At 41.5% G+C, this 25,033-nt stretch overlaps 2 protein-coding genes across 5 annotated transcripts in view; one reads left to right on the top strand and one right to left on the bottom strand.

The window, feature by feature from the left end:
* Window positions 1-425: 425 nt before the first annotated feature.
* LOC123771111 (penta-EF-hand domain containing protein peflin) lies at window positions 426-19,253 on the bottom strand. The gene is given in 7 exon segments (XM_045763459.2): window positions 426-1,355; window positions 2,642-2,785; window positions 7,936-8,097; window positions 8,411-8,517; window positions 8,519-8,595; window positions 11,142-11,222; window positions 19,233-19,253. Coding segments are annotated over 7 exon segments (801 nt in total). The 5' UTR covers window positions 19,239-19,253; the 3' UTR covers window positions 426-1,131.
* Window positions 19,254-23,947: 4,694 nt separating this feature from the next.
* The window catches only part of LOC123771110 (rab GTPase-binding effector protein 1), a 51,645-nt gene continuing 50,559 nt past the window's right edge, over window positions 23,948-25,033 (top strand). For 2 of the 4 annotated variants that reach the window (XM_069309494.1, XM_045763447.2), the window contains exon 1: window positions 23,979-24,135. In XM_069309494.1, coding sequence (XP_069165595.1) covers window positions 24,099-24,135 — 37 coding nt within the window. In that variant the 5' untranslated portion in view covers window positions 23,979-24,098. Of the gene's footprint in view, window positions 24,214-25,033 lie in introns of all 4 variants that reach the window. The other 2 variants (XM_045763446.2, XM_045763448.2) reach the window with 2 other exon arrangements.

Here is a 25,033-nt window from a genome sequence, read left to right as displayed (position 1 = left end):
AGATTGGTGCTACAGTCTTCCTGGCTTGGTACCTTCTTTTGGTAAGTGCCTTAGAGAAATGGTATACTATTAAGTTTAGCCATTTGCATAAATTTGGTGAATTTAGGTTAATTTTTTTCATTTTGTTGATAGTTCTACCACTCGTAGGACATCAAAGTTTTAGGTTTGGAAATCTTTCCTAACGTCTGTCAGTCATTGGTCTCTCTAAAACCCTCGGGGAATGTTATACCTTTAATATCGCTTTCCATGTATTGACATCCCAAATATCTAGGATCTGAGCATAAGCATATATAGCACCATCTGCATCATAGGTCTAATGTCTGCCCACATTAGGTTCTACAGATCAATGTCCCTTGTCCCTGGTTAGTTGTCTAGGCTGTTTAAGGATGATTCCATACGATTCAGATTATTAAAAAAAAAGTTACTCAAAGTACAGTAATTAATTTATTGATACCTTAAAAACCTTTATAAATATCACTGCCCTTTCAGCAAATCACAGAGCAGCTGTTAATTAGTAACAACATAAAAATATAACACCATTATTCTGCACCATTTTCCCAAGACTGTATAAACAATTGACAGATTCAAATTGGTTTTAGTAGTAGACAGTACAGTCACTAACATTCTTGTACATAACTACTGTAACCAAATTCTGTCTCAATCATGGTGTGTTTCAACTGGATAAACCAACTGGTTACACATTACCTGATGTTGCAACATCTGGCGTGTGTAGTCTTATTACCATTACTGATGCTCATAAAAAAAAAAAGTTAAAAGCAAAGTTCCTTCATGAACTTGAGATGAACCTGCATATTACCCATGTAATGAAATGGTTATTCTCTACTCAGTTTAGGTGGCAGATATTATATTGTATCAGGTGGGTTTTTATGCATGCCAGACTGAGTAGCCAGTAAAATCACATTATTACCTATCTACACTTAAGGCCACAATCTTCCAACTAGCTCCTGAAGGTATGAAATTTTTAATGACAAAAAATCTCTTCCAATCCAATAGTGTATCTAGAAAACTAAGCACAGAAGAACATTCTCTCTCTCTTTAACAGATGCTTATATTTGTTAGTAAAAATGCCTTACAACTAAAAGAACAGCCATAGCTATCAGAAGATAAACATTACATAAGACTTGTAAAGGCAAGGCTGATAAATTCTTCATAGGTGATGGTGATGACACCCTTCATCTCACGATCCCGGCTCTTGAAGGCTTCCGTCAAATTGCGAAGTTGAATATTACTGACAATGAAATTATCCAGTGTAACCTTTCTCATCCTTGGTGAAAATTTGGTCACCAAGAAACTAACGAACTGCGGGGAGAGTCGGTAGCCCATCTGTTGCAGGGCTGTCATGAAAGAAAAGTCATAATTACATTACATTACTGTAATATCCGTTCTGATACCTTACAAGTATGTTTAATGGTACTGTATTATTAATTATAATTATACACTGTGAAAAAATTAAAACAGGGCCATATTTTTAATAACAAAACAAAATTGCCAAAGATTAAATCAAGGGACAAATGACCTTAAGATATATTAGGAAATGAAGACAGATGAACATCCTGAAAATCTGAACATTCCATGAGATTCACAACTAAATGGAATAATGTAATTTGGACAATAGAGCAGGGAGGTATTCTATTAGATGCCCGCTAGTGTGAGAGTGGCCAACATGTCACCTAGAAAGTGCCGTTTCCCACCATCTATTATACTGGTAAGAGCACTGCAGCCCCTTTTACAGCTTACATCCCCAAAGTGCAAAAGAATTTTTTGGTTTATAATATAAATGCCTCGATGAGGCATTTATATATTACCTTACAACAAAGTCTATGTAGGGAAAACAGCATAAACTTGAGATCAGAAATTAACACCAAAAAAGTATGTATAATCATGGCTGGAAATAGTGCTGGAGCAAACCATAGTTGGGAATTGGATCACAGTATTGATTTCAAGGAGTATAAAATAATCTATTAAAGTAATATTAGAACTAGAAGGGAAGTAGAAAGGGTTCTAATTAATACAACACTTCAAATACTTCAGCTGGAAACAAAAGCTTTACTTCTAAGGACAGTAGTCTCAATAGCCACTCTCTTTTAGGAATGGAGGGAGTTACGAGGAATAGCATCTAGACGGATACCTTTAGTAACAACAAATCCAGTTCTCAGAATCAAGATGCCAAAGGACAACCGCTCTTAATTCACTAGAAGACATCCCCTCGGAAACATTGAGAGGCAGGAATGGAGATGACTTGATCAAGGGGACAAGAAGAAGAATAAGAGGACTGGATCCCCTGATAGCAATCGTATTAGTCATCAAGATAAATCTTGTCCAAACCATATACTCTGACTGTCTTGTTCAGACCATTACATAAAATACTTATATACATAAGTAGGTTTCAATCCTAATTATTACATTCAGCAAATCAGATGTCCAATACTGTACACATAAATTTACGTTTTCGCCTCTTGTACTCAATTTTGACTTGTGAAATGCAACTCGTTACCATCTTTATCCAACCCTTCCCCTCGTTCATTTCAGCTCTCAAATCCTCCCGCGCTCACTCACACTTTACCCTTCCCTACTCCATGCATACCCTTCCATCTCCCTCTGCACTCCAGTGTTGACTTACCTGCAAACATTTCACTCTCATCAATAGTTCCAGAGTTGTCTCTGTCATAGCGACGATAGACCTCAGTCCACTGGTTGATGAAGTTAAACAACTGTCCAAATTCATGGATGTTGATGGTTCCACTCCGGTCAGAATCAAACATTGCTTTAACAAAAATAAATATAAATTAAATCAATTTATATTCAGGAAAGAGCTGGGTTAATGCTAGTTTGAAAATATTGAAGAATTATGGAGCAACCCACTGTGTAATATATTAGATCATTGAAGTGTTTCAAGCGTATGTTAAGACATTTATATCCACCCAAACTCGTATATTTAAGAGCTTCTTCATATGGACCTACAGGTATAGGCCTTCTGCAGTTCTCTTTATTCTATGTTCTCATGAGTAATGAATGACTTTATATTCTGCTTAAAAGTACATCAAGAAGAAGAAAAGAATTTACAATTTCTATCCACATACAATACTTTGAGCTTGAAAAACTGCTTGAAGATTCAAATATCAAATGATAATTTAGTTTACTTCCAATTAAATTCCTGGTAACATGCCTATAAAGTACTATCTTTTGGTTTTAGAATCCTAAAACCCAATTTATTACTACCCTCATTTTTTGCTTTTCACACAGTATATAATACAGTATTACCAATTTGTTAAATAACAAAATTCAAACTTCACAAAGGTGGGTTTTAATAATGTTTTATTAGTGGTTTAATAATGCTTTATTGTCCTAATTAAACTAAACTAAATTAAACAAAAAATATACTATGATATGATAGATATCTGCTATTTGAGAAATTATTCATGTTATTGTCATCTGCACCAGAGTTGGTGTATGACATCTTCACAACCAAGATGATGCTTCAGTTAACAACGCCCAAACATTTTGCACATGTTTCATACATGTTTTGGTTTACATTATAATACCTCACAAGCATTGTCCATGTGATTATGTAGCGTACTGTATTTGTGCTGAAAAAAGTGGGAGTATTTAATAATGTTCAAGGCAGGCATTTCATTAAGAGAAGTGAAAACAACAATTCTTGCTTTGGGTGCCCAGTGTCCTATATTAATTGTCACACCTACATCAAACAATTCTGGGTTCAATTTCCATGGTAGGACAGATGTTTGAATATGTTTAACTCTATGCCTATGTTTACCTAGCAGTAAGTAAGTACAGTACAACCTCGATTCAACGTACCCCGATTCAACAAATCTCCGGCAAGTTCGCACACTTTTCCGGCCGGATTTACTCACCCGGTTCGACGAACAATGGTTCGCCGAAGCGGGGAATGTTCGGATTTGTTTAAGGTGAGAGAGCGTTCACAGACTGGTGGAAAACTTTCCCATTCTATTACAGATTACAATTAACACTTTCGCTCGGGGATGACGCAGCATTGCGTCATCCGTTTACTGGCGGTAATGCCGGGGATGACGCAGCATTGCGTCATCCACTTTAAAAATTGGCCAAAAATCAGGTTTTTATCCGATTTTTTTGGGACTGGTTTTAAAATGCGCGCCGATGTCTTCCCATTTTCTTTGTTGCGCCTAGTGGCCCGCAGGCGGCGCGGCACACGCCGTCGGCCCATTGTTTTCGCTCCACTGTTGTGACCGGTGTCGCCTCCCCTCGCGTCTCAAATGTGTGAACATTTCGGCTATTTTCCGTGGCTATATTTCTTACTGCGGCTTCAGAAACTATCTACTCTTACTCCACGATGGATAGTGATCATGAACAAGGCCCTTCCAGGAAGAAAATTGCGAAAGAAAGGCGTGAAAAGCAGAAGCTGAGTAGTGTACAGGAGAAGTACAAGCATGTGAGACTAACTCCCACCATCCACTCCACCTATACAAAACATGGGTTGACCCTGCAGGAAACGTTTTCCAGGAGCAGGTGGAGTGGATAAAACAAATGTTCAACCCATGTCATGTTCAACACACAACACTGAGGTGGTAAGTGCAAATTTTTGTATTATTTATTTATTTTTTTTGTTCATACTTTCCCGTATTGTACAGGCAATGTTGTTCAATTGGCCCTTATATGCACATATCCATCCGAAGAATTCTATTAGGAACATTTTCATACCTAAATGAGCGCTGTAACACAAAAATTGAGATTACCACCAGGAAATAATACTAAACATATGTGGGCAGGAATTGGGAGTGTAGCGGGAAGGCGTCTGAGCACTCACTCCTGGCTAACGCGTGGCCCGTCTTCAACTCGTCGGCGGTTGGAGCGTGACCAGGTTTTTTATTTTATATGCTAATATTCCTCTAGAGAATTCTATTACGAACCCATTGAGACCAAAATGAAAGACCTAGGACGAAAATTGAGGTGACCAGAGTGAAAATAGTGAAAACATTTTATCGCGTTTGCGCGCTCCCGGGTAACTCGTTCGCACTTTCTCTGCTTGCTGCGGGTAATTAGCCGGGCTTTTGGAGTTTATATGCATTTAGTGCTGTACAGAATTTTATTGCGAACACAATGATACCAAATTGAATCTCGTAGAACGAAAATTGAGGTGACAAAGTTGAAGAGAGTATACACTTTTCGGAATTGACGCGCGCTTCCGTGACATGCTGGGGCCCATATCGCCCTGTCGAGGGGTGGCGCGCGGGGTGCGCGAAAGTGTTAATAATTCGCTCATATGACAAGTTCGATCACACAAGTGGACCGCACAAGTGGTCCACAAGCTTACGATGTTGGGACAGAGTTCACAGAGTGGTGGAAAACTCTCATTCTATCACAGATTACAAATAATAATTCCTTCATAAGACAAGTTGGATCACACAAGTGGGCCACACAAGTGAACCATATAAACCAAACACCAGCCAGAATGGTCCACACAACAAGTGAAGCATATGAACCAAACACCAGCCAGAGTGGTCCACACAAGTGAACGACTGAGTTTCCATGATTTTCATTCACTGATTTGTGGCACACGTATCTTTGTAAATTCATTTAAAGGCTAAAGCGTGAATAGCTAGCTAATGTGTTGAAATCTTCTTATAGACATTTTCTGTGATGAAATAAGGTGAGTGAGGGTGACAAGATGAGTGAGGGTGACAAGATGAGTGAGGGTGGACAGATAAGGAAATACTGTACAGTAAACCTCACCTTTACAGCGAGGTTTCACTCACTTTCGTCTGTCATCATAGTTCAGTGACCCATGACTTTGAATGTTTCAGATTAATAAATAATTTCTAAAAAAACTGGTGTTTTAATAATGCTTTATTGTCCTAATTAAACTAAATTAAACAAAAAATATACTGTGATATGATAGATATCGGCTATTTGAGAAATTATTCATGTTATTGGCAGCACAACTCTAGCGCGAGTAGACGGGTCTAATCCGTGTGCACACCACCATCCTGAGGTTATCTTGAGATGATTTCGGGGCTTAGTGTCCCTGCGGCCCAGTCCTCGACCAGGCCTCCACCCCCAGGAAGCAGCCCGTAACAGCTGACTAACTCCCAGGTATCTATTTACTGCTAAGTAACAGGGGCATCGGGGTGAAAGAAACTCTACCCATTGTTTCTCGCCAGCTACCATGCTCGTTTTGTTCGATTTCGTCGCCACAGTTCAGTGACCTACGGCTTCAAAATAAAATTAATAAATCAGATCCAAAATAAGTATTTTTTACAGCTCTTATTATCGTAATAATGTTGCTAAACTAAATATATAACCCAAAAATATAGAATTTGATGTAAATCCAATATTTGCGAGAAATATGTTACTGGATCTGGATTACTATACACCCAACACCAGCCTACTGTAGGGTGTATAGACCTAGTCTGCGTTCGTACAGTAGGCACCCAGTGCCCTTAGCTTTGTCTGCGATTGACATTTATCCGCCAGTGGAAGAATAATCGTGGAATTTACCATTTTTTTTACTACAGCTGTATTGTTATACAATAAAATGTCTGAGGGGCTTGCTAATAATGCCTTATTAATGCCAAAAATGAAGCAATATTTTGCAAGAACTAGTAGCAGAAAATCAACCAGCACGAGCACAGCCGTACCCAGCACGAGCACAGCCTTACCCAGCACGAGCACAGCCGTACCCAGCACGAGCACAGCCGTACCCAGCACGAGCACAGCCGTACCCAGCACGAGCACAGCCGTACCCAGCACGAGCACAGCCGTACCCAGCACGAGCACAGCCGTACCCAGCACGAGCACAGCCGTACCCAGCACGAGCACAGCCGTACCCAGCACGAGCACAGCCGTACCCAGCACGAGCACAGCCTTACCCAGCACGAGCACAGCCGTACCCAGCACGAGCACAGCCGTACCCAGCACGAGCACAGCCCTACCCAGCACGAGCACAGCCCTACCCAGCACCGGTACAACAGCAGCCAGCACCATCTCAGAAGCAGCTGAAGCAAACACAGCAGCAGCAGCGAGCACCAGCAAAGCTGATGCAAACATCTAAGAACATCGTGTGTGGAAGTGTACAGTTAGAATAAGTGTTAAATTTAAGTACATAGTGTTAGTGTTCAAATTAAGGTTGCAGTACAGAAATTTTAGTGTAAAATAGTTTTCATAAACTGTATTGTAGTACTCAACATACAGCAGAACTACTTAACAATACTGTGCTAACGGCATAATACACTACAGTATGTATTTACTGTACAGCATTCACAACTCCATGAGAATTCAAGATGGACATAACTCCAACAATAATTTAAATATCAACTGTAACACAGAATTTTTTTTAGTAAAGTAGTAATATATAGGTACAGTATATAATATGATAATGCATATTTATTGTTTACAAGAAAAAAAAAAAAAAAGACACCGACGCAAATGCCTCTTGAAGGTCACATCTTACAACGAATCCAACGCACCGGGGTTGGTCCCATATAGTGCGTTAAATCGAGGTTGTACTGTACCTAGGATAAGCACCTGTTGTTGGATGCATCCTGGGAAAGGTCAGTAGATAGCCTAATAGGGTCATCGAGATCCCCCCTTGACAAACTCTGCTTAAAAAGGCTTTTAGATTTTGCATGAGTTCACTTTCTGGCTCCATTCTAAGCAGGATCACATCCTCTTCTGTATTTCCAAGCACCTTTATAAGCCAGCAAGAAACTTCAAAAAGTTCTCCTGTGCACAGATGCAGAATGTCAACCTATAATGACATCAGAACAATCTTGTTTCCACCATATAAAATGAACTTCACTGTAAATTTACCTGCAAGAGGATTTTCACAAATATCCCAGGTGCACAGCAAGGGCCTACTGTATCAATACAATCCAAATTTCCATAACCCATAATAAGTCAACTAGAATAAACACTTACAAATCATGAGTTTACAAGCCTCTTCAGAAAACTGTGACCAACTGCCATTCTGGAGGGCTTGCTGAAGCTCAGGGGCATTAATATGCCCCGAGTTATCTTGATCCACAGCACGAAACCACGATACAATGTTTGGGTCTATGCCTGGAGGGGCACCAGGATTCCCTAAGAAAGAAAAGTACACGTTTACGTTTTGTAATATAGATACAGATATTTAGGAACAACTTATCATTTACTTCAAGTTACTGTAATGTGATTTACACTGTTCCCATGACAATCGCAGAATGCAGCCCTATAGTAAAGGACTTCATTTAAAAAGGCATAAAAATCCTGTAATGTAAATCATTTACAGTATATACATTAAGGTGCAAGTAGGGCATGACATCCAATATTCTGGTATAATTCTTGTACACAGTAGGTTATGCAAAACCCCCGTGATATAAGGTGAGCCAGAACATCTAGCACACGAGGTTCATACCTGCCTGGGACTGCTGTCCTGCGTATCCTCCTTGTGGCTGCTGACCAGGATAACCCCCCTGGGGCTGCTGTTGGCCCTGCTGGTATCCAGCCTGCTGCTGCTGCTGCTTGCTGTTGCTGTTGTTGCTGCTGCTGCTGCTGATAAGCAGCATACTGCTGCTGGCTTGGGTACCCTGATGGAGGTGCCTGTTGAACCAGGAAAATTTACTTTAATATCCATAGTACAGTATTGAAATAATTTGACAAAAACATGCACTGAATGATGGCCACAAACTACTATAATTGAGTATATCACTAATTATCCACTTTATTCTTGACCAATTAAAATTAGGAGCATTATACAAAAACTGATTTATTCACTACAGTATATTAAATGCTCTATAAAGATACAGATTACTTAGCAGAACTAAAAGTTACAAGTTAGAAATGGTGCGGAGAATAAGAATGATGTATATAGGTTATTAGAAAGTCTGCAAATCTAAATACAATAAGGACACACACACACACAATTTAATAGTCTAAAGACTGGAATTGGGGGCAAGACGAAGGAATATTTTCTTGTGGGAAGGTGTAAGCTAGGAATACAGAAGATTCATCCATGGAAGAGGGCAGGTCACTGGAGGGCAAATGGTGAACAGAGTGTAAAGGGAAACGAGGGAAAGCGGGTGTAAACAAAGTCCTGTATATGTAACAACGATTAAAGGATGTAGATTTATAGAATGGACAAAGAATTTGCCAGAGGCACTGAAAAGCAGCATTGTACATGGCAAAGAAATGAAAAGCTAAATATACCATTACACAGACATTTAGAAAGAGCAAAGTGTGAAAGAATCATAAGAACTAAACTACTAAAGATAGTTAACAAAGTGATTGTCAGAATAATAGTACAAGAAATAACCAAGAAACTGATCAGTGATAAACATGCGAGGCTCTGGTGGAGGAGGATGTGTAGATCGCATATTTGCATCAAGGCAATTAATAGCAAAATGTGGCCTTTATGAACTAGAAAACGTATGACAAAGTTAATCAAGTTACGGAGAAGAGAAAAAACAAAGTGGTTGTTTAATTTAACAAAAACAAAGTGCTCAAAGTGGTTGTTCAATTTAAATACCTCATATGTTTGCAATGAAATCCCAATGACATGATATATCAATGACAATCATTCTGAGGCAATGTGGTGACTAACTGGTCGCGAGTTCAAGTCACCGCATTGCATCAAAATTATTTTAATTTATATATCATGCAATTGTGATTTCATTACAATCTGACTGGTGCTCAAGAATGGGGAACGCCATTATCGTAGGCCCGAGTGTGGTCGGGTTGGCTAGAAAACCCCGGTTGGGCCCCGGGTTTTGGGGCCTCTAGAACCTCCCAAAGGACTCGGCAGTTTTGGGTTGGTCTTTTGTACCTTTTATACCACCTTGGCCGAGCCATTAAGGTAGGCAGCTGGCAATCACCAGGTCACGAGTTCCAAGTCACTCCATTGCCTCGATATGATTTTCACTTCAATGTTATTTACTAAACAAAAAATTTGTACAAGAAGGTAGGAGTAGACTGTGTATCAGAAGGAAAGTGGTATTTACAAATGAAAGCATGATTAGAAAGACAAAATAGGAAGAAATGTGACCAGAAGGCTGCATGAAGTAGTAGTAGTGCTGACTATAATGTATGGATGATGCACACACAGAAGCACTGATGCACACCCTAAGAAGCAAATGTTTTTGTAGTAAAGTAAGCAATGAATGTGAGGAAAGGTGTGGAGGGGGGGGGGGAGAATTTATTTTTGAGTAGTATATGCAGAAATGATTTAGTCATGATGCACAGATAATGACACAAAGGCAAAGCGTGTGTATTTTGAGTGAATTTGAAGGTAAGAAAGTTGAATGTAAACGAGATGTGAAGATACAGCGAGTGAAAGGAAGAAAAAATTTATGTATGAAAGTGAGTAAGAAGAGGGCTGTGACAGCATTTGTAAATCCTTGCACATGACAACTCGTGAGAACCATTAAACAACTAATCTCATGAAGCAGTGGGGGGGGGGGGAAATCCTACTAATGATTTACTAGTGTAGTGATGCTGGTTTTCTATGATGTACAGTACAGTGTGGTGTACGTGATATGGTGAATGAAAGGGTGTCATCTAATGTTTTAGTTATATTATTATATATATATACACACACACACACACACACATACCCTTCTTTCCCTATATTACGTCCTCACCCTGTGAAGAATCAAGTGGTGCTCCAAACATAAATATCCATTCTGAATAGTGTTTCCCCAGTACCAATTATTGAAAAAAGAATTTTCAGTTTAAAATACATTATGTAGGCACACACAAAACTATTGACTACATTACATATAATGGTTATCAAATAGGTGCATCACTAGCACTTAATATATTTATGAATTAACACTAAATAGCAAATTAATTTTGTGTTGCACAAAATCTTGACAAGGCAACACAAAACTCAGGTGTTTAGATGCAAGACAAGTGTAACACTATCTAGCTCGTGCAATGGACCACCATAATCTATAAGGGCAATTGGGAAGCCTTAACACAAAGTCTGCACATGCTGCCGAGTGAAATGTTTACATCAGTCAAACTGCTGGCATTACTAAAGGCTTCAATACTCCCACTACACACCCACTAAATCATGCTGTGACATCCATAAAAGCAACAGCTATACTATATGCACTTCAAACTACTACAGTAGAATGTTCGTGTCTCACCCCTTGAGCCTGACCAGGGTAGCCTGACGGCGGAGCCTGGCCTGGGTAACCTCCCTGGGGCTGACCGTAGCCTTGATAACCCTGCAAGAAATATTTCCATCAATGCCTATGTTAAAGTAGGTCACCACATTCACAGGTGCAAGGGCATCAATGCTCACACCTGCATCATATCTACATGCTTGAAGTTTAATCTACTCTTGTGTGATGACAGCTTTTGCCATAAATTAAGAAACAGATGTAAAGCACATTCACATTATGTATTTGACCAAATGCCACACACTAACTTGGAAAATTACAGTAGGTAAATAGTATAACTAAGGTGGTCACAAAAGAATTTTTCAGAGATCAATGAAAGCAACAGTAATAGGAGAATTCTGATTAAGGGAAAAGCTTTAAAGTAAAGTATGCAAAGTTTATCAGTTAATCCAGAAGTACTTACATTACAAGAGTCTAGTACACACAGTAAACAGCTTGCCCAAATGAAACATTCAACTACACCTGGCAAGTTTGTCCAGGCAAAGACAAATGGATATATAAAGCATTGCAAGAAGACCTAGGTTAAGAGGTTTAGCTGCAGATAAAATGGTTAATGAAATTCAATGCAGTGAAGTGTTATGTAACAGAACTAGGGAAAAGTAGCTATAGATCAGACAAGATAAACAAGTTAAGGGAATAAGATACTGAAGATACTATGAACATCCGATATATTTTCTTGAGAAGTTACTACTGTATAGAGCAAGTCTCCATACAAATAAAAGTTAAGTGCCAAATTTATTATTCATCGCCATTGGACCAGTGGAACTTGACAAATTGACTAGGAGCTAGTTTTTCACAAACTAATCAGTTAACATAATATAGATGAAATAGCCATAAAATTAATAACCCTTTTGTTATAGTTTTTAATAGTTCATCAGCCAAAATTAACTGTCTTATGCAATATGATAAAATACCTGGGCAATATGCAGGATATTGTAATGGTATTTACCAGTTATAGGCTGTTTTTTTCCTTCAGTTTTTGACCATTTACCTTGTACCACATCCCAGTCAGTCATGAAACATAGATCAGGTACATCTAGCTCCTATGCAAGGTTATCATCACTTACATGGCTGGACAAATGTGTGACTGGTTTATTTGTAACATTTATCTGACCTAAGTTTAAATATGCAGTAGTGATTAGTGGTGCCATCACCTGAAGAAACACATCAACATATTAGGAACAGAAAAGTACGCTACCAAATACCAAAACTGAAAGTTATATGTGAATTCAAAATTAGAGCTTGCCACACAGGATTACTCTCTAGTTTAATTGCATCAATGGGTGTCAAAGACTGGACGAGGAAAATTTCATTATTCCATGTACAGATACAACCAAGAGTACGGTACACTAAAACAAAAAAGCCTACAGGAGATGAAAGAATTTTTTTTCTTTCCAAATGAGTTGGAGCAGCTGGAATATACTGCTGAATGTTTAAAAACACTTTAAAGGAGTAAATACAGTATTTCAAAAGTATATTAAATGGGTAAAGAAAGACGGGACATCAAAAGCCTGTTCTTTTCTACGAGTACAAATGTTACAGTCTCACTTAGCCAGTAACCGGATTCTTTACTAACCAACGGGGCCTTAGTGCCTCTTCTTACTCAATCCCACCCCAAGTCAAAGGTAAGTTATTAAGAACTGGCAGTAATAATCAATCCAAAGGAAAGGGGGTAAACAACACTAAACAGAACCATCACCAAGTGTACTTAACTATATATACAGATATGTACATGACAACACTGCAGGTGTCACTTTCGCACATGACACTAAAATAAATTCTGCAATCTTCTTTCCCGGCAAGTCCACTTTAATCTTTTATCGTACACCACTCAAGGTTCCCTCCCTGAGTCTGTCTTCTATGGTGCTCATGCCGGCAAGTTCACCCTTCTCAGTAAATCATGAGCCAGTCCTATACAGTATTGTCATGGTGCCAGAACACCACTTCTACTCTCCAGCAACACACCGGCAGACTTCCACACAGGCTTCAATTATAACAAGCCTTAACAGACGGACATTGATTCTATCTCGTAACTCAACTTGGCCATCCCGGGGTACGTCGGTCCAATCACCAATACTTCATTAAGTATCACAGACAAATCACAATCTGCACCGACTCGGCAACTTGTACCCACTGGAACACATCTTTAGTTCAGGACTGCCCTGGGTGAACTGATTCCTGTAGACCAAGATACCACCCACATCACTTCTGAGAAGTAAAATGTGATTAGTAAGAAGGAAACTACACAGGTGTCAATAAGATCACAGCCTTCCACTGGGGAACAGAAAATGGGGTCGGGTGCGCTCAACAGATGGTGTCGACATCGTCACAACAAATTAGTAATAATGTTAGTGATATTTGTTTTTTGTATAATGGGCTTAGGCCTTGAGCCAAGTACTACAATATGTCACCTCTTATGTTACATTTGACAAGTCTGTGTATTAGTAACATTTAATATTCATATTAAAAATGATTTTCACAGTAAAGGATGACATCTTTCTTACTGGCCTCCTTTTCCAGAATTTCTATTTTCCATGACTATTAATATAATAGATAATATTTAGTTTACTTAGTAGGTTTGTATTTTTAATAAAGCCACTAATTATACACAGCATTCCAGGCATATTCTAATATTAATGTGTGCACTAAATTATAGGGGATAATAATACACCAAAATATTTACCCGTGGTTGGTTGTCGTTGCTAACTAGGTCAATATCCTGTGCTATTTTGGTTTTGAGTCTTAGAACTCATCTTTGAGGTCAACTCATCTCTTTCATCAAAAGTTCATGACTTCATCGTTTGAAATTGTGCGGCTTTTTTGAGGAAGAACTGGATGGTAAAGGTATTCTTCTTTTAGGCGAATGTTGTGCAACATTCAACATGATAAACATGTCTAACTCATTTAGGCTAATGTTTTCCACTGTCTTTCCAGCTGTGTCCATACCTTATCTTAGTGCATTTTGATGAAGAAGCTTCCATGGGTATGGGAATAGATACACGATGTCTTTTTTCAACCAGAAAGGAGATGGAGAGAAATATTGAGAAACTCTTTCTTCTGTTATTGCTGCTCTTTAAACAAACCTAACCCAACCCAAGCTATCCTATCCTAAGAGATAAAATATTTTATACAGGGTTCAGGAACTGGTACACCAGTTGATTGACATCGAAAAGCAAGACCAAAGAGCCGAAGCTCAACCCCCTGCAAGCACAACTAGACGAATACATACAGTTTTGTGCACGAAGTATGTGTAACATGAAGGGAGCCAGTCGGCCGAGCACACAGCACGCTGGACTTGCGATCCTGTGGTCCCGGGTTCGATCCCGGGCAACAGCGAGAAACAATGGGCAGAGTTTCTTTCACTCTATGCCCGTTACCTAGCAGTAAAATAGGTACCTGGGTGTTAGTCAGCTGTCACGGGCTGCTTCCTGGGGGTGGAGGCCTGGTCGAGGACCGGGCCACGGGGACACTAAAGCCCCGAAATCATCTCAAGATAACCTCAAGATCTCAAGATAACGTTACTATGACAAATTTTAATGCAGGCATTAGTTTTGGATCCTACTGGTTTTCTTTACTGGAGCATACCCCAAGCAATCAACCAAGATATGCTTGAGAGAACTCGCAACAATTCTCACGGTGACATTTCTGCTTCATGCACTAGAACTACAGTGCGTCCCCAGTAGTGTAGTGGTAAAACAGTCACCCGGCGCTTCGTGAACGCTTTGGCTTGGGTTCGTATCCTGGCCAGGAAGGATTGACCGGGTGCCAATCCTTAACTGTAATCTCTGTTCACCCAGCAATGAATGGGTACCTGGTTGTTAAACGATTTGGCGGGTCGTATTCCAGGGGAAAATGAGGATAAAGGACCTGCCCGAAACACTATACATACATTCTTGTAAAGTCCCTAGCGTGCAAACTCTTGTATAAATAAACAAAATAATATGTAACCCACCCTAGTCTTCGAATCTTATTGGCACTTCACCAGTGGCACACAGGTAGTGTGAAGGGCCATAGTGCAATGGTTGGTTTTACATTTCAGTTTGTCATTTGTACGAAGATGCCTTTACACCCAAAGGGTTATAAACCCGTAGACTGCCTACCCGCCAAAGCCATAATGCCAAAACTTTTAAATTTGTAAATCCAACTGGAAGAGATCAGGGCAAATGAGGGGACCTTTGACAGTACTTGGAGGGCTTATAGGATTTGGAGGACATCCTGTTCTCACCGAGGCCCCTAGAATGTTAGTGGCCCTCAGGTAATTAGGTCCCAAGAGGCCATTAATATCTTGCAAATTCCTTGATATTTCTCTCTTGATCTTTAAACAGGACCAAAGTAGTTAAAACTGAAGAGAGGTTTAAAGGCCTTCTTTGCCTCCTCATTGGTGTCTTCATATCCAGGGAGCCAGAATAAATATGGAGTACACTTATACAGTACAGTACTGTACTGTACTTGGTGGCCAGGATAAAAATCCATTTGTGAGCTATGCAGACCAAGGGATGTGTGGAGTAGTATTGCTTCATGGCAACTTTAAATGGAATCAATGTACACTGTAACCTTGCTCAGGCAAATTAAAGTAATGCTGGAAAGAATTCACTTGTAAACTAACACTTGGCAAGCTGGAACATGGTATTGTCCTCACCAAGCTCTCACGTTGAAGCGCTCCAATTCAAACCTAATGTACAGTATAGTACTGTACTCTCACTTCATGAAACTTTCAATTCTCCTGACTTTAGTATACAAGAAAAATCATGCAATATTGGGGGTAAAGTTTTATTTAGAGCACAATAATTATTACTATTTTCTATGCACGTTTTCTTTTTCGATGCCATATTGCCTTATCGTAGCTGGAAACATCTCTGCCATGCATAGCAGCTACAGCACAAGTAGTGTTGTTACCAGCAATCATTATAAAATATGATGTGTGTGTACATACAAAATGTAAGGTGCGCATACATTTACCTGGTATGCACCAGGTAAATTGTAATAACCAGTATTGAACAACAACCAATGTGGTCTATGACTTTTGTGGCCTCTTTAATCGTTTTAAACTAATACTCTACTCACAGGATGAGTAAGGGGGGAACAAAATAAACTGTTGACCAGACCACACACTAGAAGGTGAAGGGACGACGACGTTTCGGTCCGTCCTGAACCATTCTCAAGTCGATTGTGAGAATCGACTTGAGAATGGTTCAGGACGGACCAAAACGTCGTTGTCCCTTCACCTTCTAGTGTGTGGTCTGGTCAACATTCTTCAGCCATGTTATTGTGACTCATCGCCTGCAAAATAAACTAGTCCTTACTGGTAGAACAAATTATAGACCATCACTTTTTATTTTGATAATTCATTACTCCTTTGTAAAAAGATGTCTAGTGGTAGTCAGGCTGAAACAAGCACAGTGATAAGGGAAGGGAGCCGAGCTGGCTGGTTCTGCTGCTAGTAGAGGGGCCGGTAATGGCACTGACATTGCTCCCAGCAGGTAAACTTTGCTCAAGTTCCGTTCAATCAATGCAAGATCATTATCAATATGAACCCAATGTTACATCGTTGCCTGCCCAGGTTTCTAATAAAAGAAACAGGACGACTTGGAATTCAATGGCAATAGAGAATAAGTACCACTCCTAAACCTAACTCCTACACATCCTTAGAAATCAGCACTCATTTTTATTTCACGAGAAATTAGAATTGCCTAAATGAGCCTTCCCTAAAAAATTATTAAAGTTGGATTGAGGTCTATGGAGTACTACACCATTTGTTTGATATTTGTGACAAATTGTGCTGGCAGAACAGCGATACTTTTTTATCCCGTAGCTGTCTATATACACCTCATGGACCCCATGAGTGCACCTTCCCATCAGCCTGTATATAATGAACTATCTACATTCCTAAAGTACTGTATTGGCATCAGTATTCAGACAATTCATCACATCTGAAAAAGTGCTATGCAATCTATGATAGGTCTATGGCCCACACCAAGAGGTAGAGAAATATTTGTTTATGTATGTATTTAATTATTTATTTAATTATTTATTTATACCCTTGTATATATATTCAAGAGTTCTTACATTCTTGTAGTCACTAGCAAGCATAGTGATTCGAGCAGGTCCTTAATCCTAATTTTCCCTGAAATACGACCTGCCAAATCATTTAACAACCTTTTACTTTAGCAAAGCCTTTGATACAATGCCACATGAAAGATTGATTAAAAAGATAAGAGGCTCACAGTATTGGGGTGCTATATTAAGTTCCATTTATGTTGTACAGTATACCTTTCCCTTTTGTCCATTCATCCACTTGTACACCTCTTATGTCACCCCTAATTCTTCGCCTTTCTAGAGGATGTAATTTAAGCTTCGTCAATCTTTCTTCATGGTAGGTTTCTAATTTGGGCGATTAACTTTATCATCCTGTACTGGACGCGTTATATCCATTCTATAGTACGGCGACCATAACTGAACTGCATAATCTAAATGGGGCCTAACCAGAGCAAGATATAGCTAAAGAACACCAGGTGTGTCATTACTAACACTGATAAATAAATCCCAGTGTCCTATTTGCCTTATTACGAACATTTATGCATTGATTTTTTGGTTTTAAATTCTTGCTAATCATAACTCCCAGATCCCTTTTGCAATCTGACTTCACAATCTCAACACTATGTAGCTCATATCTTGTAACTATCATCATTACCTTGACTCAAAACCTTATTTTGTCAGCGATAAACTGCCTCTGCCAATCTTTTGACCATTGCAAACCCCTATTTAGATCGTTTCGAGTGATAGCGAGTCTTTATTTTTCGGTGTTTATTTCCCTCCCAATTTTTGTATCATCGGCAAATTTGTAAATGTTGCTGCTCAAACCTGAATCTAAATCATTTATATATATTATGAATAACAGAGATCCCAGGACAGAGCCTTGAGGCACTCCACTTACAACATTTTCCTACTGACTTAACCCCATTTATACTAACTCTGTTTCCTTTGGTATTCCCTAATCCAACTTAATATAGCACCCCCAATACCGTTAGCCTCAATCTTTTTAATCAGCCTTTCCTGTGGCACTGTATCAAAAGCTTTGCTAAAGTCAAGGTACACATCACAAACCTTACCACAATTAACTGCCTCAACTATGCTGGAATAAAATGACAGCAAATTTGTTAAACATGAACAGCCATTAGTAAAACCATGTTGCGAATCATTTATTAATTTATGTTTTTCAAGATGAAGACAAATGGTATTTGCAATTATCGATTTAAGTAACTTTCCCACAATACTGTAGTCATTAAGTTAATTGCCCGATAGTTTGACGCACGTGATCTATCTCCTTTCTTGAAAATTGGAACCACATTAGCAACCTTCCATGACTCTGGCACTCTGCCTGACTAATGATTTATTAAATATGGTAGACAATGGCTCACAAAGCTCCTTTTTGCATTTTTTAAGCACTCTGATAAACAGTTCGTCCAGTCCTGGGGATTTGTTTGGCTTGAGTTTTACTATTTGTTTAATAACATCCTCCCTGGTAACTGCTAAACTAGTTAACCTGTCCTATTCCCTACCCACATAGATTTGTTCAGCTGAAGGCAATGTTAAGTTCCTCTTTAGTAAATACTGTACAGTGATAAAATATTTATTAAAAATACTCCATCTCTTTGTTACTAATCAGTTACCTGACCTGTCTCACTTTTTAATTGACCTATCCTTTCCATTAATCCTAAATTTTATTGGATAAGGTTAGATTTAGGAAAGGACCTGGGTAAATACTGGTTTGATTTGTGGAACCAATTACCACATAACAATCAAATCAAATGTTTATTCAGGTAAAAGTACATACATAGAGGATTAGTTACAAACATAATGTTGGATTTATAGAAAGAGCTAGTACAGACAATACCTAAAGCCACTAGTACCCATAGCATTTCGGGCAATAATAGATGTAGGATCCCTCGATTGTTTCAAGCGTAGGTTTGAGATATATATATATATATCAAACCTACGAGATTGAGTGGATATAAATAGGAGCTGCCTCGTTAGCCAATAGGCCTTCTGCATTACCATCATTTTTATGTTCTTATCCATTCACTCCTGGGTGAACAGAGGCTACAGTTAAGGATTAGCACCCAGTCAATCCTCGCTGGCCATGATACGAACCCTGGCCAAAGCGCTCGAGAAGCACCGGGTAAGTGCTTTACCACTGCGACACGGGCACTGCTTATCATACAGTCTGCTTATCATTTTGTTATCAAATACAATAGCTTATCATGGCTTAAACTATTTATTATTGTTGGGTACCCTCCCAATCTTTTCAAATAAAAAAACTAGTGATCTACAAACAAATCGTCTCCACACTGACCCAAAAAATCTAAAACAAAATAAGAAAGGCAAGACTCCAGCATGCAGACTTCAATCACCACATTCCTGAGAAGAGATGAAGACTTGCTGGTCCACAAGACCCTCGTGTTCACATAATTAACCTGAACATCTCCAACTCTCTGGCAGGTCACTACATCACCCTAAATACAAATCACTCGGAAAATATCTCGAATTACGAAACATGCAAATGAGATCATTTATCTTATAAGAGAAAAATGCACTACTGAGGAAGTAAATACAAAAATTGGAGGGAAAAAGGGAGAAAGCAGAAAGTGAGAGGGTAAAGAGAGAGAGAGAGAGAGGTAGAGGTGGGTGAGGTAAGAATAATAAGAGGGAGAGCCAACCTACACTCATGGTGGCGGGGGAGCGAGTGCTGGCTGCTGCACTGTTCCTTGCTGGGGCCTCAGACACAGCTCCTGCTGGTGTGTGTGTGTGTGTGGGGGTGATGTGGGCGGCGGTGGGCGCGGGGTATGGGTGCGGGCGTGACGCCACACCCGGTGATAACGGTGGCGGAGGGTGGCGAGGAGGGACCCGTGGTGGGTACTGGTGACGGACAGGTGGACGGCGCTGCTCTCTGCTGCCTCGCCCGCACCGCTCAGCTGACTGACGCACCCTGCACGGCATCCGTCTTCACCCCGCGCTCACACGAACGGCGCCCCCTCCCCTCCCTGGCCTCCTCCTGCTGCTGCTGCTGCTGCACCCCTGCTGCACCCCGCCACCCTCACCAGCCACGCCGCCTGCTGCTGCACCCCTGCTGCACCCCGCCACCCTCACCAGCCACGCCGCCTGCTGCTGCACCCCTGCTGCACCCCGCCACCCTCACCAGCCACGCCGCCTGCTGCTGCACCCCGCCACCCACGCCGCCTGCTGCTGCACCCCGCCACCCTCACCAGCCACGCCACCTACTGCTGCACCCCGCCACCCTCACCACCCACGCCGCCTGCTGCTGCACCCCGCCACCCTCACCAGCCACGCCGCCTGCTGCTGCACCCCGCCACCCTCACCACCCACGCCGCCTGCTGCTGCACCCCGCCACCCACGCCGCCTGCTGCTGCACCCCTGCTGCACCCCGCCACCCTCACCAGCCACGCCACCTACTGCTGCACCCCGCCACCCTCACCACCCACGCCGCCTGCTGTACCCCTCCACCGTCACGAACGACGCCGCTTACTTGCTGCGACGTCCACACCCGTGATGTTGCACGGGTTGATAGATCACGAATGCCGCTTGCTGCTACGACATCCACATCCGTGATAGATCACGAACGCCGCTTGCTGCTGCGACGTCCACGCCCGTGATAGATCACGATCGCCACTTGCTGCTACGCCGCAAAAAACATCATTGCAACACGAGCAGTCACCGCAAACGGACCTACACCTCTCCTCTCTCTCTCCACTCTACACAAGACAAGGCGCATTACCTTAGGAGCACCTTTCTTGCTGGCAAGCTGTGTTCCCACACAGCTGCCGGCAAACCATCCTACACTCCAGATTTTCCTGACAATCCGAGCCATTGCCAGAGAACATAACATACAAAAGGAAAGTGCGACTCCCCGGAGCTCTGAGCGCGAAATTGCAGCAGCTACTGACAAGGCAACATCAGTGGGACCAGTTGACGTCCATATGCATGGTAACGAGGTCATGGAAATCGTGGCAACAAAAGCGGACCTACAGAACCTCCTGGATCCGGAACGCCGGGTCCCACTACTGAACTTCACACCAATTCCTCCCAGACAAATCACTGCCGGGAAAACGATATTCCCGAAGTGTATGCCCGAAACGCTTTGCGTAATAGTGGCTTTAGGCATTGTATGTACTAGCTCTACCTATAAGTCTACCAATCCTTGTAAAAATTTATTGTATGTATGTACCTTACCTAAATAAAATTGTATTGTATTGTTGATATTTGTGTACAGGTTGAACCATTGGTTAGCGGGTGAGGTACCCGACACCATAGTGCGGCAAGTGAACGAAGACAACCCTACTCTGAAAGTAACAACAGCTCTACTCAAGACTAACGACGCCACTTACCCACGATGAAGATAACCTTCGAAACAGCAGAACAGGCCTAGCAGTGAAGAACCGGTACAAGTGCTTTGGAATTGCCTCCTCCCCAAACCAGATCGCCATGGAGAAGGTCTATAACGTGAGACAGTGCTACAAGTGCTTCAGCTATGAACACTTCTCCAACAAGTGCCCAGAACAAACGGCTAAGTGCAGCTCATGCTCCGGCACTCACAACTACAAAGACTGTACAGCCACCACCAAGAAATGCGCGAACTCTGGAGAACAGCACAAGGTAGGAGGTGCTGTTCCTTGCCTCCTACCTCTGCACAAAAAGGAGGGAGGAACTGAAAGAAAATTAAAGAGTAGACCACCACGCCGCCGACCACCCAGAGGCAAGTCGCCGCGACCTTAGACCTTGGACCTGACCAGTTGTTGTTGTTGTTATAGATTCAGCTACTCGGAACAAGTTCTAAGTAGCACGGGCTATGGTGAGCCCGTAACTCACCTGGCACAGGAGCGGGGCAAATAGCACGGGCTATGGTGAGCCCGTAGTGGACTTACCTGGCACTGGAGCGGTGCCCCTGACCAGTTCCCGAGCCTTCCTTCTATAAGCCAGATGCAGACGACGACTTTACTAGCCCTACCAAGCAGTGACTCCTCTCAGCAGATCACCCGGCCTCCACACTGGGAACCTAAGGCCGGCCACACACGTGCAGTTTTAACTGACAGTTATAACCGTTCAGTTAAAACTGTCGGTTAAAACTGCACGTGTGTGGGTATCTCAGTTGCTCATTTCGTCAGTTCAACAGAACTGTACAGTTCTGTACAGTTCTGACACTTATGTACAGTTGCGTCTTCCTCCAAAGACACTGGATGCTCAATCTGGGTAGCCCTGGTTCCTTCTTCCGTGGCCCACGATGAATCCACTATGACTATGACGAATCTACCCTAGCCACAGGCCAGCCAAATCACAGTCCCACTGGGTGCTTCGTCGTGGAGGCCTTCAACCACAATCCAGCCTGTATAGCTGGCAGGTAACGATCAGCTTCGCTGTGTAGGCCACTCCACGACTGATACTTAGGGTTACGTGCCCTAGCCAGGAGCCTCGTGTGACTCGCTGGTCACTCTCCTCATACAGCACCACAGTGGTTAGTCTCTTCCACCAGCCAGCCCCGGATAAGGCGATTCCCGACACTGCCACGCCTCAGGCAGGCTATTACACTCTCAACAGAGTCCGTCCGGGGGTGGCTCACAGCTTCTTCAGCAGACTGGTGAAGAGACCTTGGCTGCCTTGGGTAGACTGCCCTATCGTCCAACACAGCAGTCCCAGGTCGACTCTGCAAGCAGACACGTCATTAGTATACTGGGGGCACTACCTGGGGTCACCAGGAAGCATCCCTTACCAGCTTAGACACAAACGTCCACCTCTTCACTCCATAGATGGCGTTCACTGTCTAAGCACCACTGTCTAAGCACCATTAGACATGGCCAATTGTCTAATGCTTTGTTTGTGCATTTGTCAGAAAAAGCTCACCAAATTGATTGGGAGAGTGCTTCTTCAATAACAAATTGTAAAAGCACCTATAACAGAAACATAATTGAATCTGCTTTGATACAGATCACCAAAGAAAGTAATTTGAATATTAGCAGTGGTCTATATAACTTAGATCCATTTCTAATAGATCAGCTAAAGGGCGATTTAAGTAGGATCATTGAAAAACATTTGTCTCACTAATTCATTGTATATATTTACCTCTTTATGTTATAATTACCTATGTATTATGCTTGTATGTCTGCTGTATCAGATGGGCCATTGGGCTACATCGGATGGGCCAATTGGGTGCATCTGATGGGCCAATGGGCCGTCTACGTTGTCCAAGTATTGTACCTCACCTTACTTCACCACTCTCTCCTGCCTATTTATACCCATCACTCGATCTGTAAAATCATTCCTTCTGAAGATGTATTTAATATGCGAAAGTACTTCCTGGAAACAGGAAATTCCTGTTTCATTTTCCTCCGTGGTCCGACATTGTCACATTCTTAATCACGTGTTTATTTTCGTGATATACACACATATATATATATATATATATATATATATATATATATGACATATATATTTATATATTCATATATATAGGACTTTTTCTAGTGATACTTTAATTATTGTTATGAAATTGAATGTTACAACCGCTTGTGTTGTATATAAAATGTTTGAATGTCGTGTGGTCAACAATCCCTTGTTAACAAGCAGCAATTAACCTTTGACCTGAGATGTAAACAACATGAAATGACCCATCTAATCAATACACTTCAAAAACCCCTACAAGAAATCCCTTGTGATTCCACAGCCAATCAGCTCGCCTCTTGAGAACAAGCCGCATTGCGATTCGCCCACTGGGCGCACAAGGGCTCCTTGCAGCAACGTCCCGCACAGTTGGGACACGAGCAGCTGATTTCGGAGTGAGGAGGATGCCACTCCGGACCAAAATGTCAGCTCGTTGGTGATTTGGAAGGAATTACGGAGGTCACCGGCAAGATGGAGGCGTGTGGGGCCTCAGAGGAAGGTGTGGAGGGTGAGTGCTCGTCCTCAAGCCAGACGCCCGAGGCTGAAGCACTTCCGCCGCTCGTCTGGCAGCACCTGGGGCACCCTGGTAGGACTCTTGGATAGTCTGGCCTTCCTTGTGTCACACTTGCACACTGGTGGGCGGTAGTGGGTGGTGCTGGCTTTGTAGGGGCGAGACTTGGGTGGGGACAGTTGCGGGTGTGCTTGTGTGTAGGCTCACACTATAGGCCTACGCTCGTGGGGGGTGGATATCTTGACCTAACTTGAAGCATATTAACATCCTGCAAAGTCTGATATATATCTCTTTATTTCTCTAAATGCTTTGTCGTGTGGCCTCGTGTGCTGGCCTGGTGTATACTGTACAGTATTTGCACTTTTGATAGTATTGCTGGACTTGGAGTATTGTCCTGTCCAAGTTGCATGGTTCCTGCAATTGATCAAGATGAGACAATATCAGTGTAGTTAATAATAACTCCAGTAACCAGGAGCACCAGCACTAGGAGGTACGCAGGGCATTAAGAGGCATGCACAACACAGAGACGTGGACATTAACAGTAAAATGCAGTTTAGCTGAAGGTGTGGTAATAATTGGGAGAAAGTGCTAAGCTATTACGACTATAGCACTTGGAAGGGACGAGCATTTTGGGTAGGATAGCTGAAGTCAAGTTGATAGAGATTTTACAGCAATAGCTTATAGGCTATTAGGGCCTTTCAACAATATTCTAATACATTATTTACAATAATATCTCATTCGTAAAACTAATTTTTTTTTTTTTTCATGGTTTGTCTGGAATGCTATATATTTAGAACAAACAGGATTTTAAACATCGTAGAACTATAGAGGAATTGCAAATCTTTTTCCATTTTATTTCATTTCATTTATAGTTTTTTTTAATTTATCATTCAAA

This window comes from Procambarus clarkii, chromosome 65, assembly GCF_040958095.1.
Source record: "Procambarus clarkii isolate CNS0578487 chromosome 65, FALCON_Pclarkii_2.0, whole genome shotgun sequence".
NCBI classification, from domain to species: Eukaryota; Metazoa; Arthropoda; class Malacostraca; order Decapoda; family Cambaridae; genus Procambarus; species Procambarus clarkii.
Note: the sequence above shows the minus strand (reverse complement) of the source record. Positions and strands in the feature narration are given on the sequence as shown.